Source organism: Taudactylus pleione, unplaced genomic scaffold, assembly GCF_031769625.1.
Source record: "Taudactylus pleione unplaced genomic scaffold, aTauple2 ptg000512l, whole genome shotgun sequence".
Lineage (NCBI taxonomy): Eukaryota > Metazoa > Chordata > Amphibia > Anura > Myobatrachidae > Taudactylus > Taudactylus pleione.
In genome coordinates, this window is record NW_028284914.1 from 205,685 (window position 1) to 225,947 (window position 20,263).

The 20,263-nt window shown below is 46.1% G+C and overlaps 1 protein-coding gene across 7 annotated transcripts in view; it reads left to right on the top strand.

Annotated features, from left to right (window-relative positions):
• The window catches only part of PLXNA1 (plexin A1), a 312,844-nt gene that overhangs the window by 184,506 nt on the left and 108,075 nt on the right, over window positions 1-20,263 (top strand). For all 7 annotated transcript variants that reach the window (XM_088450221.1, XM_088450220.1, XM_088450216.1 and 4 more), the window contains exons 5-9: window positions 366-466; window positions 2,844-2,967; window positions 3,826-3,979; window positions 5,366-5,465; window positions 14,621-14,735. In XM_088450221.1, coding sequence (XP_088306347.1) covers window positions 366-466; window positions 2,844-2,967; window positions 3,826-3,979; window positions 5,366-5,465; window positions 14,621-14,735 — 594 coding nt within the window. The remainder of the gene's footprint in view (window positions 1-365; window positions 467-2,843; window positions 2,968-3,825; window positions 3,980-5,365; window positions 5,466-14,620; window positions 14,736-20,263) is intronic.

Sequence of the window (20,263 nt, forward strand, 5' to 3'; positions counted from 1 at the left end):
TGAAGTGTCATGGTGTTTGGTGCAGCGTTTCCCAAATCAGGTGGGATAATTGCTGAGCTAGCAAGGTAGACAAAATTCACCTGTGCATGCACCATAAAAGAAATCCTGAAAACACGACTTGCTAGGGGGGAGAAATGCTGTTGTTATGCATCAAGTTCTGCCGAGACTGCATGGCGCCTGATCTGACGCACTTGCACGCAGCCACCTATCTGCAGAGGGTTCGGGAAATTCTGTTTCAATTTCAGTAATACTGCAAGTATTCACCTTCCTAAGCTAGACGTCGCAGCTGCATTGGTGCTCTGTGTAGACCAGCGGGCACCGTGCGGGTGATATATGGGAAATTTATCTGTCTCTCTGTTTCTCAGGTCACCCGTGTGCCGGTGGAGAGCTGCGAGCAGTACCTTAGCTGTGACACCTGCCTGGGCTCCCGGGACCCTCACTGCGGATGGTGTGTGCTCCACAACACGTAAGTCTGACTACTTCTGCTGGAGACCCCATGGGACAGTGCGAGAGCTTTCTGCCCGCTGCCTGTGACAGCCCCTTTCAGTCTTCTGCTATATATAGCACAGGTCTATTCCCCCCTGAGCATCCATAGCCGGTTCCCGAGCCCCCCCCAGAGACTTGCAGAGCGAGGAACGGTAATCAGGCCAGGTGTAGAGAGGAGGAGGACAGGGTTACAGCTCCCAGCAATAGGACATATATCTTCCAACAGACTGAGCTTGATGCAATTCTACACAGAAAATACATTTTGTCGTAAGAAAACAAACAAAAGAGGCCGGTTGCCATTGTCCCTTTAAATTACTACGTTTGCCATTGTCAACTTTTTGGGGGATATTTCTTTTTCAGGCTTCGTAAATATCACAGTGCCTTACATTAATAGCAGGCAGGCGATATTTCCAGCTGTAGTTCAATTATATTCCATGCTGGCAGTTCCTGCTGGGAGTTGTAGTTCAGGGCCTACGGTCCTCCTGTGTTCACTGAATCTGCTTTTTAAACTGCTCAGTTTTTGCTGTGAAGGGGGCCCGGCTTTGTATTCCAGGCCGGTCGCAATACGCGGCTTTTACGGTAAATTGTTTACGCGCTTTGCCCTTTTTCCAGTGGGATCCGCTTGTCCTAAATCGGCAGCGTCTCCACTGTAACCTGCAGAGGATGATGAGGGCGATTGACACCGTGTCAATACCCCCCTTTCAGGTTAGGAGTCGGATGGCGAGTTTTGTTTTTTTAATGACCCTACCAAGCTCGCATCCCTTGTGGAGCAGAGACCTATAATCCTCCTATAAACTCTGAATATGGCATCCTGCACACACGATGACACTTGGCAGCAAAGCCCCAGTGACTACAATTCAAGTGTAAAACCATTTTTATTACGTTTGTTACCATTATTGTTATTGTATCATTAATTAGGTTATATTGTTGTCGCTGGTTACGGTTATTATAATGGTTAGTACTCTTATTGTTAGTGCACTATTATTCGTATTAGCAGCAGTATTGTAATACCAGCGATGTAAATATAATATGGAGTAATGAAGTGCAGCGCACGTTATCTTGCGAGATCTTTTACCAGTCTGGTTTTATTGCGGTCTTAAAGGGAGAAAGTAGACTACAGTATCTGCATTGGTATTTCAGCAAAAATAGGCCACCGTCTGACACACTTATTATATTTATACTGTGGAGAGCATATTTTGCAGCGTCGAAGACTTTGGCTGGGGTCCATCCATCACCGCGGGTGCACTCACGGAGATTGCAGTGTAATTCACCCATTTATCGCCTCACGCGCACATGCCGCCCGCAGGCCCGAGGCCTGTCCTGTCACAGAGCCAGTTACTGACCATTCTTTGTTTGAACTGTGGGAGGAAATTTTAGCGGCCAGATGGAGCCCAATCGGACATGGAGATATCTTATAAGCCCCATGCAGACGTACCCGGGGCAAGTAACTAAATGCCCCAGTTCTGTGAGGCACAGGTGCTAGTCACTGTACATCACACGTCCATTATAAAGTCATGTTACACCGCTTGGAATGGCTTGTTGGGCAAACGCATGAAGCACTTTCAGCAACTGAACGGTTACTCTTCAGCTTTCCTGAGCTCTGAGCGACGACCGGACAGGTTTGGCTGCTATGGAGCTGATAATCCTCTGAGGTATGAAGCTGCCTGTCTTGCCAGCAAGCAGCACTTCACGTGTCCAGCCTGGCAGGGAACGGACGTTCCAGCCGCAGTGCGAGAGGATCTCGTCGGATGTTTGGGACAGGAGAGCTGTCAGTCTGAGATACCGGTTCTCTCGGCTGTCGGAGCTCCTGCCGAACACCTCACCACGTGCGTTGTCACCTGTAAGTCTGCCCGGACAACCAATGAAGTCAAAGCTCTCAGCCATTAAACATAAGAGCGTGTACTTTTATGTGACTTATTAAGTTATTTATATAGCGCGCACAAATTAAATATTTAGTCATTCATTCCCTGCCGCAGCAGAGCTTACAATCTATATTCCCTACCACTTGGACACACACACTAGGTTTTTTTTTCGTCAAAAGCCAATTAAACTACTATAGTATGTTTTTGGATTGTGGGAAGAAACATGAGGAGAACATGCAAACTCCAGATAGGGCCTAGGTGGGATTCGAACTCAAGACCTCAGTGCTGTACGGCAGCAAGCTAACCATTGTTCGACTGTGCTGCCCTTTAGGACTTTCATGCAGTGTTTTGTGTGATCCAAAGATGTAGAATTGCGAGTTCAGGCTGAATTCAACGCCAATTATTATACTCCTGCATGCCTAGTGCCGCAGGACTGTAGATGCATACTGTGTATGAAGTAGGATATATATCTATATATTAACTTATATATTGCAGGTGTTCTCGGAAAGACAAATGTGAGCGGGCGGATGAGCTTCACCGTTTCACCACTGACCAGCGGCAGTGCGTCCAACTTACTGTACACCCCAGAAACATCTCCGTCACCATGTCGGAGGTCCTGGTAAGTAGAATAATGATCCTAGTAATCTGTTGAAACTATTAGAGCACATCTTCAATTTCCTTTTTTGTTTATACAGTTGGAGCAGGTTTTATTGCTGTCTTTGACTCACCAGTTACCACCATGCCTTTTCCATTGGCACGGATGGTTAGAACTGTGGCGTGATTTGGATTGCATGCTGTAGAGTCTGCACAGACCTCTCCTCCACCTGTAGCGGTGTCTTTGTGGGTAGCAGTACGTTGCATCACCTAGCGGGAAGCAGGTCACGTGGCCGAGCAAATATTATCCCGGGTTAACATGCAAAGGTGCTGCCCAGTGTAACACGGTGCACCTGCTCACGTGATGCTGTGCCAGCCTTAGTGCTGTGCGTGCGCTGCGTTTAGTAAGACGGGGAATGTCTGCCCTTAGTACATTTCTATATAATAGCTGCCCCATCTATGTTATTATTTATATGATTTAGTTTTGCTCCAGTGGCTAGGAACTAGTTATGCCCACCCGGCACCCCAAATCACCCAGGGTTCAGGGTGGATCATCGATTGCCCAAAAGATGTCACATAAAGTGAAAAAAGCCCGTGCAATAAGCGTACGAGGGAACCGTCTGACCCCTGTGCTGCGCTCATCCCGTCTGGTTTATCCCCATAGCAAAGGCTGTCTCTTTACATTTCTCTCTCTGTTTCTCTGACGACCTAATGTGTCTGCAGTCTGGTACGTTCCTCCCCAAACTACAGAGTGTGAGATTTACATTTCAGAATGATAGAAAAGAAAAAAAGTTTTCTCCATGATTAAAACGTTGAAAAAAAATAAAAAATAAACCCCATTCTGCTACTATATTATTTGGAGGCTCATTTATATGCATTGCAGATGGTTTTACAAGCCTGGAATGTCCCTGACCTCTCCGCTGGGGTGAACTGCTCGTTCGAGGATTTCACAGAAATGGAAGGACACATCGAGGAAGGGAAGATCTACTGCAGCTCTCCCTCCGCCAGGGACGTGATCCCCATCACACGAGGCCAGGGTAAGCTCGCCCCGGACCTTCCAGGGGTGCTCGTCCCCAGCTGGGGTTACCGCACAAAAACCGAGGGTCACGTGAGCAGCTGTGGCAGCCTCACATGGACAAGGCCGCAGCCAGACTCTGCTGTCTCTGCAGAAACCTCTAGTAGACAGTGTCGAGTCTCTGCCGGATTAAGTCCTTGGAATATTATCAGAGAGTTACCTGTATAAATGTTTGATTATGGAGGAAAGGGTAGGGGGGGTACATTTTGTAGTACTCTCTGTGACGGCGGTGAGAATGCAGCCTGGACACATCAACCATTCCTTTTGCTGCGCTCCCAGATTCGCCATTCTGCTCGCCACATTTATAAATGCGGTTTCTCCCAATGAATTGATAGGCTACGGTCTCTTGAATTTGTCTGCAAAATGGCTGCTTCCACTGTATACAAGGCATAGGTGATCCTTAACTACGACCTGCAGTTTAGTGCCTTTTACCTTTTGTGGCCTATTCATCGAACAGTTTAAAAACATTGGCACTTCTTCTTAAATTTACTCACAATGCAAATGAAGGGCAGCTTTCCGGTACGTGGGAGGACGTAGTCCATTGCAGTGCGAAGCTCGCCCATCGGAGGAGGGACAGGTTTTGGGCATGACGCAGCTTGTGTAACCACAGGCGTCAGTGCCTCTCGGGCCGGGGAAGGGAGGGCTGATCTGTTTGCTGCCTTAGTTCCAAATTCATATATAGCTGCTTCAGTTGCACAACAATAGACCCCAGTCTGGCAGAAAACGCCTACTCAGCTCTTACACTCTCTCCTTCAATTCTGTTTTAAAGAGCCGTTTTTTTTTTGTTTGAGAACAGAAGCCTCTTCTGTTTCCCAGTACGTATACCCCCCACCTCATTCTGAATCCTTCTGCTCACTCCCCAGTTTAACCATTGTGCCATAATTCTCTGTGCGGAGAAATTCACGGCAGGGAGTGCAATGGGCCGCGAGATGCCGCCATGACAGGGAGGGTATAAAAACACTGACTCCTGAGACATTTATCATTGGCATCATGTAATTAGGATGTCCTCCTTTTTGTTCCCAAACGTCATTTTGTCTTGTTAAACACATGGTTTTACAGCCCCCACTTGTGAGCAGCACTTGCGTTAGGAACCACTGATGCCGATGAGACCGCCATATTGTCAATAGACGTGAATGCAGCCTGTCATTTTTACTAGGATCTAATGACATCACTATAGCCTTGGTGATGTCACAGCTTCCTAGCGCGCTGATAGGTTGCGTTCTTGTGAATATTGAATTATCCTAGAGAATTGCTGCCTGCGCTACTTACCGCGCTGTTCCATCCCGCTGACGAAATTGCTGATGTCCGTAATGTAGAATATATGTGATCGGTACCATTTGTCTTCCAGGGGACAAGAGAGTCGTCAAACTTTACCTGAAGTCCAAAGAAACCTGGAAGAAGTTTGCCAGCGTGGATTTTGTTTTCTACAACTGCAGCGTCCATCAGTCGTAAGTGTTTTATCCTGTATTTGTTTTCCCGTTACAGCCGCCTTCACAATCTTTTTGTTCCGTATTCTCCAAAAACTCACGAACAAGGTTTCCTAATAAAGCCGCACAAGCTCCTACCCTCTTCAGCTTCCAGGACCAGTAGTGATTTATGACGGCTGACCTGCCCTTGCTGGCTGTCATAGACGGGGAATCCGGTACACTAGGGGTATTTGACAAGCGAAGCCTCCAGCTGCTGTGGAACTACAGATCCCAGCATACCCTGCCACAGTTTGCGGCATGCTAAAACTATGGCAGGACGTGGTGGGATATGGGGTTTCACAGCAGCTGGAAGGCCCCGTTGTGAGTACTCGCTGTCACATCATACGCAATGGCGAGGGCGCTGAGCGGTCAGCGCGATGGTCCATTCCACAGCACCGGATGTGCGTCCTGGACAAGCAGCAAATATTATTAGCGCAAATAAAGTTTGAATTCTCCGCCATCATATATGGCGCATGGGAGGAGGGGAGAGAGCTGCCAGGTATTTGCTTTTGTAGGTTCTCCATCGCATCCAGCAAGACATTTGGGCATCACTTAGGCCTAGCTACATGTAATTAGATTAACAAAAAGCTGTATTGGGAGTTATTGAGTGTAGAAGTCATGAGCTGGTCAGTCTTATTTAGGAGCGAGGGGACTCTCCTAAAAAGCCTCAATAGGATATATTCAGGATTGGGGGCTGTCAGGATGCCGGTTGTCTGAACACAGACAGTGACATCCCGACAGGATTAGATAAGTATCCTATCCTCTAACACACTCACTAACCCTAACCCACCTTTTCCGCAGCCTAACCATAACCCTCCCCCCCCCCTATTCCCCAACCCTAATGTTTACCGTTGGGATGTCGGCAGTCACCCGTTGGGTGCCGACCTCCAGAATGCTGACTACATCCCTATAAGGCACACTGGCTGTGTAATGGAGCATACACACAGATTTTGTGTCTGACCTGAACGATAACGATTTAAAAAATCGTTCATATCTGAAAGAAAATCTGACATGTGGGCCTGCAACGATGAAAGATGCGCGTTCCCGCATGTCCGACAACGATATCTGACATCGTCTGTGTTTGCAGTCAGATTTTGACGATTTCATTCATTTTAATACTGTCTGAAGCCGTTTAAATCGTTCAAATCGTTGGTAAAAATGGTTCAGTCGTTCATCTGACAGATCTGACCGAGTGTATGCATCATTACTCCTGAGGTTTGTTCAGCAATTTGTCCGTGGAAATTTTGCTAATCGACAATACAGAAAGGAAACAGTGACCCCTAGCTGCAAAAATGAATGAAAAAACAGTAGCAAGCTAGTTTTCCATTACAAAACATTAATTTCTACTGAAACGTCTCGGAGAGATGGTATGTCAAACCAGACCTCAGAAATGTATTTATTATAAGAATAACACTAGGCAGGGTCTAGGACATGTGACATAATACTGAGCGTTCTTTTATTACACTTTTTAATGGACATTGGCATGAAGTGGTAGAAAACCTCCATTATGCCTCTTACATCTGCTTAGGGGCACATTCCAGCATTGAAGTCCTTATAGCGAGAACAAATCATCCGTATTCCATAGGATGTGCTTTTCATGCGCCCTATGGCAGACAGGCACAGCCCGTGCTGCATCCTCAGTGCCCATTTATGGTGTAATGGAACGTGCCTGGATGGTGTTTAGAGAAAAGGGCACTGGGGTAGCTCCGGGGGACCCTCCTGAGTGAGCCCATCTGTACAGCTGTTACTTTATAAACATGTATGTTCCGTGTGTCATCTTCCTTTCTGCTGGCTCCTTTATTAGGGATTTGCTAATGGAAACTTCTCCCAATCCGGCTGACTTTGGATGAGTCTTGTAAAGGAAATGTTAGCTGCAGGCGTATCTGTCTGCAGGAGTCAGCAGGCTGTTTTGTAGTGTAACGTTTGATAGAACCTATATTACTTATGTAAATCTGTCTTCCTTTAAGCTGGGCTGCTTCAGGATCAGTCTCTGGCATTATGGGCCCCCGGGATGCTGTGAAAGGGCCCTTTTGCTTTTTGTTAACACTTTGTGGCCTGCAGACACTTTTCCTGCTGTTCCCCATGTAGTAGGCCATCTCCTGTCCACCCAGCTCTGATTAAAGAGCCACAACAGTTTTATTTTTAATGTCCTAAAATTGCGCGGCCTGCGGAACTCTATGACGTCATCATTTATACAAACAATAGTGTTTTGCGGTTTCTACCGCTGCACCGCGTCATATCTTAGGCTGTGGAGGAGCGTGGGTGTATATGCATCGGGAGGTGGTAAATTATAGTCGTGAATAGATCTCGTTACGGTAAAGGTAACCGGACGCATTTCACAATTGCAAGGAGTGGCTCAGCTGCTAAATGTTATCTCCTGGAAACTGATTCCTTGTATAGAAGAGCGATTCCTAAAAGTCAGAAATATAGAGGGGAACGTTCCAGGAGTCTGGTATTGTCCAGGGGGAAGTCTTAGCCAGCGGTTACAGCTACACCAAGTAGCTGTAATGGCGAGAATAAAATGAATAAGTGGTGATTGATTTGAATATTTTTATATATTTAATATAAACTAAAATGTACAGTATGTCATGACACCTCTACTGTTAAAAATGATTACACGTGCAGATTGCATTAACGCCATAACTGGGGTTGTGCGACCGTAGCAACTTCCCAGGGGCACAAAGCTGAATTAGGCTGTAGAATAATAAATATTTGAGGCTAATCTAGTTACAGAATAGCTGATCATAGCCACCTACCTTAAACTGCAAGGATATAAATTTTTTTTTTTTTTTTTATAATGACGCCGTCCACAAGGTACCATTATACAAACGCGTTGTCGCAGAATTGCTGCCTGTGGTGTTGGCAGAAAATGGCTATTCTAAACTGATTTTAGCTCCTAGAACTTTTGCCCAGGAGAATGTGCTGCAGGAGTACAGTAAATAAATGCTCCTTTTAAACCTTTTGGCACCATCGAGTTTAACCGCAATCTAAGAGTTCAGCCGATCAGTCCTCCCTCACGCACCTTCCTAACTCACCAGAGAGCGACGGCTCGGCGCAGCCTTTAAATTAATATCCGTCGCTGAAATCAAACTGCATAAATTTGCATAAAGAGCACGCCAATTAACATGTTTGTAGGTAAAACTAAAGGCTTTTCATTTTGAAACGAGGGGAGAGATTTTGCGAGGATGTGGAAATGAATTTCTTTCTTGCAAGCGGCTTAATTAAATATTTCGTCAATGTGGTTGTCTGTGTGTGTGTGTATATTTTTTTAACTGTGTCTTTTGCGTAACGCAAATTTATATTTAATGGCTTTTGAATGTCGGCTGTCGCATGTCTCGCTGGAAGGGAGAACTTCGGGCTTCGGTACGGCTCTCCGCAGAGACTGTCCTACCTTGACATATTAAAGTGTAACTCGGAGAGGGAATTGGAAAAGAGAAATCTCTTGAATTTAAAATGCAGATCTCTGTGTACGTCTGTAATGCATATTCCGTCTTTAAATAATTTCTGGCTGTTTACAAAGTTTCAGGCTGTACTTCTCTTTTTTTGCCGCTCTAGAGAATACAAGGTTTCTCCTTCCCAGTCTGCATAGCTTCTTAGATAAATACATGTTCTCTTTCATTTAAAGAATCTATGGCTGATTTGACGTGATTCGTCTGCTGTCCTATCCGCATCTCATCATTTCTCTGCGCAACTGCAAACCGGGCGGTGATGTGTATATTAATGTACTTTCTGCCTATCTCTGGAATTTTTTATTTAGGATTTCAGGTGAGGCTCAAATGGGAATAGTCATTACGGTGGGCTTGTATTGCTGCCGTTTGCTGATGGCGCTATTATTGATAACATAAGGGCATGAATGGTCATATGGCTATCTTTGTACAGACTGTTCCCTCTGCTGTGACATCACGCGCCTTTGAAATGTTCTTGCTCTCCGGCAATAGTAAAAATGAGGGTTGCGTTGTATGGCCAGTTTGCTCTAGCGTAATGATGGCGATTGGGCGGTTACTGCCCACACACAGGCAGATCTGGTTGTCTAAAAGGATTCGCTATAAACAAAACTGTCCCATCGTGGCTGCTTATGCCCAAAAACAATCATATTTGCCCGATCAAAGTTTTTCAGGATCTGTCGGACTTTGTACGGGATGTTGGAAAATCCATTCAGCTGGTAACTGCATCTGTGGGGTCCCGGCGTGTCTCCGCGGGATATTTATTGTAATATACCCTGCATAAATAAGTCTTGTTTTTATGTACGGAATTGGGCGCACAAGCGGGATCTGGCAATTCATTGAATCGGCTGCTATGTGTTGCTTTAGGCTGATTGAGCTCTGTGATCTTTTTATAATCCATCTATTGATTGTGCTCAATTTTCCCATCCAGGTCACCGAACTTCCACCTCGGCCACATATCCGGCCACATTGGTTGCAAAGCTGTTTTTTTTCGAACAACAATGTAGATACTAATTGGGGCTTTGGGGGTGATTCAGCAGAAGACGCAGATGTGCTTCCCGATAGTCGGGAATCTGTTCATGTTCAGAACGGTTCCTGCGTAATCGCACGCAGAGCAGCAGCAGACTGTCAGTGATTGACAGTCTGCTGCCGTTAGTGAGCGTGGAGGGGGGCAGCGACTGTCTCCAGTTCCCAAAACGGAGGCGTGTTGTCGCGGTTGGGGGGGGAGGGTAGAGGCCAGGATCTCCGTCGGCAGATGGAGATTTCCTGGCCTCTTTCTTGCATCCGTGGCGGTCTGTTTGCGTGACCCATGGATCAGTCAGCCGGACGATGGGATCGCAGATTATCCGATGATGCGTACTTGGAAGCGGCTCGGATAAGTACGATAGCCCTTGCGTCCTCTGCTGAACAACCCCCCTCTGTTCGAAGGATGTGATTTTGTATTGGCAGGCGGGATGCTATGGATTTTTTGCCACATTTTGTTTTTTCAATGTCCATTAATAAATGTGGTGTATTAGTTGTGCAGAGCTAGATGTACCACCCCAATGGATTAATCCACCTATGAAGGCTTTATAGGTGGCCTTTGCTTGGACCGTTCTGAATAGTCTGGGAGTTGTACGCCTTGCTGGCCATAAGGTGCGTGGCGCTGTGCAGGAGCAGGTTCCCATCCCTTCCGGGGAAGAGATTCTGTCGTCGTCTCCCTGATTCCAGTTGGGATTGACAAGTGCACTCATAGTGCTCTGACAATGTGCGTGCCTCAGTATTCAAATGACTCTGGGAGAGCGATTATCCCGTAGCTCCCTGATTGGGAGGAAACACAAGCTCGATAGAGAGTATAGAACGCTTTTTGTCCGAAAGAAGATGCTGGCGAGATTATTATGCCAAAGTTCAAACGTCAAAGTTGCAAGAGAAAGTTATGTGATGACTTGTAATTAGCATATATTCAATTTCCCTGTGGTTTGTAAACTATTTCAGCCGAGATCCCTATCTGTGTTGGGTACGAGACTTGACCCTCACTGATGAAACACAAAAGCCGAATGTATGAATGGTTTATATTGTGAGATCAGAGTGTGTGACGTCCATGGGGATCATCCACCGACAAGCTGAAGAGGTTATTGAATTGTTTTTGTGCTTATTTTCCTCAAACAAAGTGGCCTAGAAGCGAGAGATCAAGAACTCATTTTATTTCACCATTTTTTTAGAGCGAAACATTTTGGCGCATCAACCTCCGGACACGCGTCTCGTTACGCCCTTCGTTTTCTTCTTGTAGCATTGTGTGGTCACCGGTGGTTAAACTGTACGTTTTGCCTTTTAGGTCATTTAGATATATTTGCTCTGTGCTATTAGGGATTTATTTGTGCGGCAGCAGAACTTGCATTTTGCCATAGCCAGAATAATAAGTTAATCGCAGCCAGGGGTAGGATCTGTGGCCTCGAGCACCGAAGAAAAATAACGTTTATCCCAAACATGAGCTGAAGATTCATTCCGCCCCGTTACTCCGTCCCGTTGACATTTAACGGACCAATAGGATCCCTCCGATTTTTCTCTGCACTCTTGGAAGCGTTTGGGTCTTGCGTATGGGTGAGATACTCCATTACCTCGTAGACAAATGAATATGAACTTCAGTGGTCGAGCTAATTGCTTATTATTGTTGCCAGTCACGCATGCTAATTGGCACCAAGAATCTGCTTTATTAAAGAGCAGTATTTACAGATTGCACTTAACAGCTCGTTATGCAGCAACATGGAGGTGCTGAGGGCTCTCGTGCCGGCGATCTTATGTCCTACTTTCCTTTTTGGATCCATAATGTAATTGAGAGCAGTGGAAAGGCATTTAATGGCTGAGTTCTTGCCGCTCTACAAACCTCCCTGCTTGGGAACTGGAGCAATGCAAGTTATGGGGAGCCCACCTGCCAGACGATCACGCGCCGTGGAGTTTTGCCATTTGTGGGTTTGACCAGTAGTCAGACTGTCGATTCACTAGGAAATGATGACACCGCTGAGGCGCCAAAGTGTCTCCTGCCTCGGCGAAATCACTCCTTCATGACGAGTTGGAGAGTATTGGTTCAGCCCACAAGATGGCTGCCTCTAGAGTGAGCAAATGGCCGACACTCTCCTGTCAGAGAAGAAGGCATTGTTTGCTTGTGGCAGACAAAGTACATTTCATGCACTCTCCTTCCCATTGAAGGGACATTATACTGAAACATTCATTTTTTTATCAAAATAAGCTATAGATTTTGTGCAGCATTTATCTCCCCTTTAATCTCTTCTTTACTGCGGCAAGATTGATCTTCCTATCACCAATTCCACTGCTGCCTCCCCTCTTTGCCAATCCATACCCTTCTACAATACAATTCCTACTCCTTCCCATCACCTATAAAGCCCTCACCCATTCCCTGCATCTCTAGCCTCACCTCCATGCATATTCCTTCCAGTCTTCTCTGGTCTCAGCTCCCCTCTGATAGCCTTGCCAAGATGCCACCTCTTGCTCTGGAAGACTTTCCCTTGTACTCTCCCCTAGTGTGCAAATCGTTCTGTAAAGACTCACCTGGTTTCTAGAATGTCATAACATACTTATACGGTAATGTCATGTTACATTCGCCTCCATATAAATACACGATGAATAATAAATGATGCAGTCATGCTCAAGATTGGCAAAGTGGACCATGCTTTTCAGTGGGGGGGGGGGGGGGGGGGTTGGGGGTAGTTTGGGGTGGAGATACTTTTTAGGCCTCAAAAAACTGAGAGCGTGGAGAAAGCTTCAACCAATCAGCTCTTAACTGACATTTTTCATACACAACCTGTACACTGACAGGAGCTGATTGGTTGGTACTTTATATCTCACCAAGAGATTTGATTTAATATATGTCCGCCGACTGTTAAGTGGCCTGGTAATGCCACTCTCTCATCATGTTTTTAGGGGTTGTGTACGGGATGTCGGCGCTCGTAATCCCAGCGGTTAGAATTCAGACGCCGGTATAGGATACCGATACACGTCGGTTGGTATCCTAATCCTACCCCTAAACCTCCCTCACCACTGCCTAAACCCAAGCCCCCCTCCCCCTAACCCCTCTACTTAATGTTGGGATGATGGCGCCGGGATTCTGACTGGTGTCGGAATTCCGACCGCCGGGGTTATGACTAGAAGAGGGTTCTACCTAAGCTCCTGTATTAGTCCTACCGTCCAAGATCCGAAAAATATAAGTTTTTTTGTTCAATTTTGGATCTCTATCGCGTATTTTGCGGTCCCTGATCGTCCTCTTCATGTTTCCTCCTTTTGCGCGCAGACTGTATTCTACCATCCAATACGATCATAAATAATCATATTTTAATACTATGAATATATTAAAACCAATAAGATTACTAGTGCGGCTGCATTTGCTCAGTACCGTTTAAGAGTACGCCCTCATTTTGCCATGGTGATTTGTTGTTTATATGGGTTACTGGGTGCTATGTAAATATCATTGACTGTGCACTTTGCTTTTTATCTTTTTCAGATTTTTTTTTTTTTCAAAGGGTATTTATGTAAAGGTTAGCGAGCATCGCCCACCCCCTCCACCCCCCTTCCGTGTCGGCTTCACTGAGCTTCCACAGACTCTGCGCCGAACTGAAAACATTCCCGGCTCTAAATACATCTTTTTATTAACTCTCCATTTACTTTGCCTAATAGCTACAACGTATTAGTTAAACGAACGCATTTACCAAATGTCAAGGCCGTTCATTTAAAGAGTCTCCAGTGTAAATAAAATTATATCCGCTTCTATTAAAATGACTAATGGCATCTACATATTCAAATACTGGAACAGACATGCAGCGCGGAGTGTAGTGATCTTACAGGGGAAGTAAGAAAAAAAAACACCCATCGAAGCTTAACAAGAGGTAAATTGCCGGTACCTGGCACTGGCTTTGTCTGGGGCGCAGTAGCACGAGAGGCGGCCTATGCTGACATTCCGATTGCATAGCGTCTGGCATCTGAAGCGTAGCGTAAGATAAGCTGCCCAGGTTTGCGAGAAAGGTGAATGACTGGCATTTTAATTGGATTTTCCCACTTCATTGGCCAGTATCTGTGCAAGCGGATCAGTCCTTCTCAGATCGCCATTAAGCGTAACAGCACCTAATGCTTCTCCGACCGGGAGATAAAAAGGTTTAAAACTTCAAAAAAAGTTGCATTTGGCTAAAAGTACATTTTTGTTGCGTTTTATTTTTTTTTTTCGTCTTCGATATAGCAACAAGGAAAAGTAACCATTTAATGGCACGTTTTTGTTTTTTAAACCCATTATTCTAGGGACAGATTAGTGGCGTTTTGGGCATTTTATGTGCATTTCTGATAACTTACCAGCTTTTTGCATGAATCTGAATAGCGAGGGAATTGGTTTGGTGAATGTGTAATCAATATTCTATATCCATATAATTTCCTATGTAGAGGAATGTTCTGCCCATGTTTTCAGGGGCCAGGTTCTGAAGAATACAACTCTCAGCATGCTTAGCTCTTCCAAGGCTGCTAAGACATGCTGGGACAACATTTTTGAGAGAGCGTAACTCCGCCCCACCCCCAATTTGGTAGTTGTGGGCCCATAACGGATATATAATTCCTGAAACAAAGACCTCGGTATCTAGTTTTGGATATAATCGGAGCATGTGTCGGGTTGACAGGTGGAAGCTTACTAATCGGTCACTTATCTTTTCCCTTCTACAGCTGCCTCTCCTGTGTGAACGGGTCCTATCCCTGCCACTGGTGCAAGTACCGGCACGTGTGTACCCACAATGCAGCGGACTGCTCCTTCCAGGAAGGCCGCGTCAACATGTCCGAGGTAAGATCCGCCGGATAAGTTTTCCGATAGCCGCGCGTTACTCTGTCTTCTAGGTGCGATGCGTCCATTAGGGGTACTTGTAACTGAGGTTTAGCGCTATATTCCATAGTACTGATCCGCTGAGAAGTCAGAATAATTATATAAATGTATTAGAATGGAGATTTGTTGTTGGGTTGTTCTGGTGTATGAGGGAATTACAAGGAGGTTATTGGTCATTATGTTTGTGTCGAGCCTGCTTATGGGGCCTTAGTTGTCTAAGTACCATTCTCCTCGGCATCAGATTGGTTGAGCCGAACCCCGTAAATGCCTGGGGCTCATGTAGAACCCTGTCTATGTCCTTGTGATGCGTTTAAGGAATTGCTGAGTGCAGCACGTCTATTGCATGCAGCCCTAATTCACTGGCCCATATTATGGAACGTTCTCCTATTACCGCTCCTTGATATATCCCTTCCATCTAGGTTCAGGTGACACTAAGGAGAAAATACTTACTAAAGTGCGGGATTTTAAAAGTGGAGATGTTGCCCAAAGCAACCAATCAGATTCTACTTATTTATCTGGCACCTTCTGGAATGTAATATCTAGTATCTAATTGGTTGCTACAGGCAACACCTCTACATCTAAGTCTCATGAGCGGCTCTCGGAGAAATGGGCCTCCTGGTCTCACAGGCAAAGTGATGGGAAGTGAAAGTTAAACAAAAGTGACCATGATCCAGGTATAAAGTGGCAGCTTCAAATGTCAGTGCCTATATGGAACTGGAGGCATCGCAGCAGGTCTTCATAAGGGGGATCCCCAGGTAGTGTCTACAGACGCACGTCTGCTACAGAGGCTCACTCACATGGACTCTATATAAGAACCATAGACACTGAAACACTGAATGCTCTGTGCTGTGCATTGGCTGTGTGTGTGTGTGTGTGTGTGTGTGTGTATATATATGTATATATATATATATATATATATATATATATATCCCATGTCTACACTAGGTCCACTAATGGGTCTCTCCTATGTTCTGCTACTGAGCACTGGCTGTATATATATATATATATCCCGTGTCTACACTAGGTCCACTAATGGGTCTCTCCCAGATCTTGCAGATGTACATTGGACAGGACGGGTTTCGAGTCAATCGTTCGTATTTGTGAAATACAAAGAATAGATTTGAAGCCACTGGGTTACCTTCTTCCATATATAACCCCCTCCTCCTCCTCCTCCTCCTCCTCCTCTCATGCAGTCTGCATCTCTCCCAACTGCACAATATATAGGTCAACTCTGTCCTGGGGATGTTGGTTGAATATATGGTGACTGACAGCTATGGGGAGGGGAAAGGTTGGAGGGGACACAGCTGCCCTTGCCGACTGAACGTCCTTATCCTCCTCGCTCCTAGGAAGACTTGTGGTGCAAGGGGGGGGGGGGGGGGGGTAGAAAGGGGTTAACCTCTTCCTTTCCGGTGCATCCTTATATATTTTGGTAGTAGCCAGCAGAAAGGCCCATCTTCCTAATGTTCTCCGCCATCCAGTAGTAGTAGTAGACATGTGCCTGCTAGACCATCTTGTAACTTTGACAGAAGTGGGCAAACTGACAAGAGCTTTCAGCGGACCCCATTAGCGTCCGCAGCCATTTTGCTGGACCGACCAACACGCAGGCTACGAACTTGTCACGTCGCTGAGGAATGAGGCACGGCCGGGTGACAGGTACACGTTAACGCTTAAAGTGCTAGAGGTTCTAGTTTTGACAGGGTTAAGACGCTCTCTCTGCACTCAGACTACCTGCACCCAGAGCTGCTGGCGGCAGCAGCAGCAGACTCGCTCTTATCTATGCATTACATGGAAGGGACCTTCTGAACTGCCGGGAAAAGAGGCTGCAATTTCAGCAGTGATTAATGATGTGTCCGTAGCCAGTCCGGGGAAATATTTCCTGGTTGTATTCTCTGCCATTATTCCGCTCGTCTCCCTGACAGCCTCTTCCAGCGTCCGCAGATGACCAAATGTGTTGGTAATAAAGGATTCAGCAGGCTGTAGATGAGTTGAGGAGGCCTGGGAAGAAAGGCAGCGAGCAGAGGGGAACGGGGGAGGCAGCTGTGACGTCCATCCATGTGTGTATTCCCCAGCTCCTGGGGTCTGAAACCCCCTTACAGACGAGGAGCTGGCCCCTCTCCAAGCCACCTGCATATTAGGTTACATAACATTGGATGGCTGCAGTAACATGGCCCAGATGTAGACAACTTATGGAACGTGCTCCAACCGTTACATGAGATCATTGTTGGTGAAACCTCTGTGACTATTGTTTTTATTCTTTTTTTTTGGTTTATGTGCATTTGGTTCATGTGCATTTTGAGCCGCCACCATTTGTATGCTGCAGAGGCGGCCGTTTTGTGCCCCGTCCAATATTTATGCGGACGCAGCCCAAGTAATCAACAGGTCACCGAGGTCTCCCCTAACTGATGATGTCATCCTTTATTTACAACGCTCTGACATATTACGCTGCGCTGGACATTGAAGGGATCATAACACAAATAAATGATGTACAATGGCCTATAACAGAAGGCAAACATGGCCCGACCCAAAAGAGCTTGCAATCTAAGAGATGTTGGGAACGCTTGATACATAAAGTTGCAGAATAACAATCGTAGCTGGTAGAAGTGGCGGCTGTTGTTAGGTAGCGGGATGTCCAGTTGCCAAATAATAAAGCCACATCGGTGACCGGTATTCCGGTGCAAATACCGATGGTTATACAGCAGTCATACAGGAGCTTTGCGCACTTCAGCGGCGCTGCGGGCACCACTGCATAGTCTCCGCAGCTGGAAAAAAAAAAAAGCCAGCCATCGGATGGGCATCGGAAAGCTGCATCTGATGGCAGGCAACCATCGAATTCCCACTATTCGATGGAAAAAGAATTTCCGCCGAGTCGGAAATATCGATGGTTGCTAACCATTGGCTTCCGACGTCCATCCCAACTCTGAGGCATGACCACGCCACGGTGGCGCGCACACGTGCAATTGACTCAGTTTTCTAACACACACAGTTGGGAGGTGCTGTAGCTGGTGGTTGTTGAACTACAAGGCCCAGCATGGAGGGCAGGCTACTGATAGCTGGAAGGCTATAGGTATAAAGCTAAGCCTGCTGGTGTAACAGCCACGTTATGTTTGTACAATATGAATGTGTAATGAGGAGCATATGAAGCATAGAATAATAAGGGCCGCAGTACCCGGCGCTGATAAACAAATGAACTTACATGTCAAACTCTTCATCTTAATTACGCGGCCGCAGTTCTCCTCCAGACATGATCTCCGGAGTGTGGAGAGCGGGAGGTAGCAGTACGGGGGGGGGGGAGGTGTGCGCCGATTCCGTCTCTGTGACTCCGCAGCCTTCTGTGGTGCCTGCAATTAAAAATGAATTATCGTTTAATAAAAAGTCTGATCTCAGCGGATTAGATGGCTGGCCCCTATGGCTGGGAGTGAAGGTTGCTGGTGAATTGAGGCCGGGTTCAGATAAAGGTGACTCTGAAGTTATTTTAAGTGAGTTATTTTTTTTTCTTCTGTAAAATACAGACGTATTCCCAATTCTTTATTATCTCAACACTCGTCTATAATCTTTCTTAACCTGCCTTAAATCTACCCTGTTCCTCCCTCACTTTACCTGTCTCATAGATCTGGCCCCCTCCTCCATGTCCTCTCCTATATCCCCTGTTCTCATGCTGTTGTCTGACGCTGTAGCCCACCACGTCTCCAGTCTGACCCTTTGCTCATCCTGGGTCAGTACACTGTATTCTAGCACATGCCCGAGTACCCCTCCTCCCAGCCTGGCAGATTTTATTTCCGCGTCATGATGATCGGCCTAATAACTGCAGAGCGATGGTAACGTAAAGCAGAGAACGGACACTTGGCGTCTGATATAGTAAAATAGTAAGAAAAGACCTGTATTTAGTTCTTCCTGCAGCACCGACAGGTGGTTTGTAAAGAAGTTGTAGGCATATTAATGCCGCAAGCAGCAAACGTGGTCTCTGAACTAGCAGGGACCATAAAGGACTAATGTCCAGGACTACTACTGTCCGTCCTTTCAGGCACCAGTAACTTGTGGCCGCTCTGGGCAAAATGTAAAAATACCGGGGATGCATTGTCCGCTTGTGCGGTCAGCCGGTTGGAAGCCTGCATATCTGGTCACTGCCGGAATGCGCCGCTGCTGAACTGCGAGCGTTACGAGGCTCCGTACCATAATAGTTACTTTAGCTGTTGGAGGGGCTTTATACTGTATAAACTGTTTAATTAGCCCATTAACACTTCCAAATGGGAGCCTTATTTACAAAACCTGCATTTTATGTGTTTAGTCCCTTTTTTTTTTAGTTTCTGTAACCACAGCCAAACCCTATTCCTGCTGTATTACATATCTTATAAACTATCATTTAACTGGCTCACCCGACCGGCACATCAGTCATCTTGTCCTAGGATTTAATGGTGCGGCTGTGTTTTGTATCCTTTTTTTTTCTCATCTCTTTTTTTAGGCCTTTTTCCTCCTGTTTAAAGTAACAAATATACTGTAACGTTGATTTAATTGAAGTAATTTTTTTAATGCCTATATCATGGCATGCTGGGGCAGAGCCGTAGCTAGACTTTTTGGTGCCCTGTGCCAGAAAGAGCATTGGTGCCCCCCTCATTTTTCAAAGGGGACATAAATGCACCCAAAAAAGGGCCATGGCTTCATGGGGAAGGGCCAGGGAAGAGATAGGAGAGGCCAGGAGATGCTGGGGATAAATAGGGACATAATATAGTGCACCTGAGAGAGGGCCATGGCCTCATGGGGAAGGGCCAGGGAAGAGATAGGAGAGGCCAGGAGATGCTGGGGATGAAATAAGAGAAAGCTACAAGTGAGAATGATAATAAACAGAAATATGACAGGCCCAAACAGCGCCCCCTGACCTGTGGTGCCCTGTGCCATGGCACCGGCCGCACTACCCTAGCTTACGGCCCTGTGCTGGGGATTGTAGTTCTTTAACAGGTTACCTCGCTCTGATGCAGAACCTTGGGATGGATAAAGTGTTACAGTATTAATGTATAATTTAAGGAATGATGTTTACTCAGTGAAGAGTGGGCGGCTGAGGCAGGAATGTCTTATTTTGCTATTAATTTGCAGATGGAATGTTCCATATTAACCAGCGCTGGGAAGTCTTCCGTCCCTCATTATAAACGCTATAATCTACAGTACCGATTTCAAAAATAAAACTTTATGGGGGGGAATTTAATTGTTTACACTTAAGTGACCGGAGCTATTCAATTGTTGTCCTGCTGGAGATGAGTGCTGTGAGCGCCTATTATTTCTGCTCGCACCCTCCCGAAGCGGCGAGCAGAAATCCGCCCAAAGTCTTCGCGCCCAGTCGGTTGCATGGGTTCAGCCACTGTACTCGGCCTAATCCCAGGGCATTAGGGCGAGACATGAGCGCTAAGTAAAGGGCGCCCACGTTACTCACACCCATCAGTAGAACAATTAAATCTCGCTTGCTGGGCACCCAGAGATGATTGAATTCCTCCCTATAT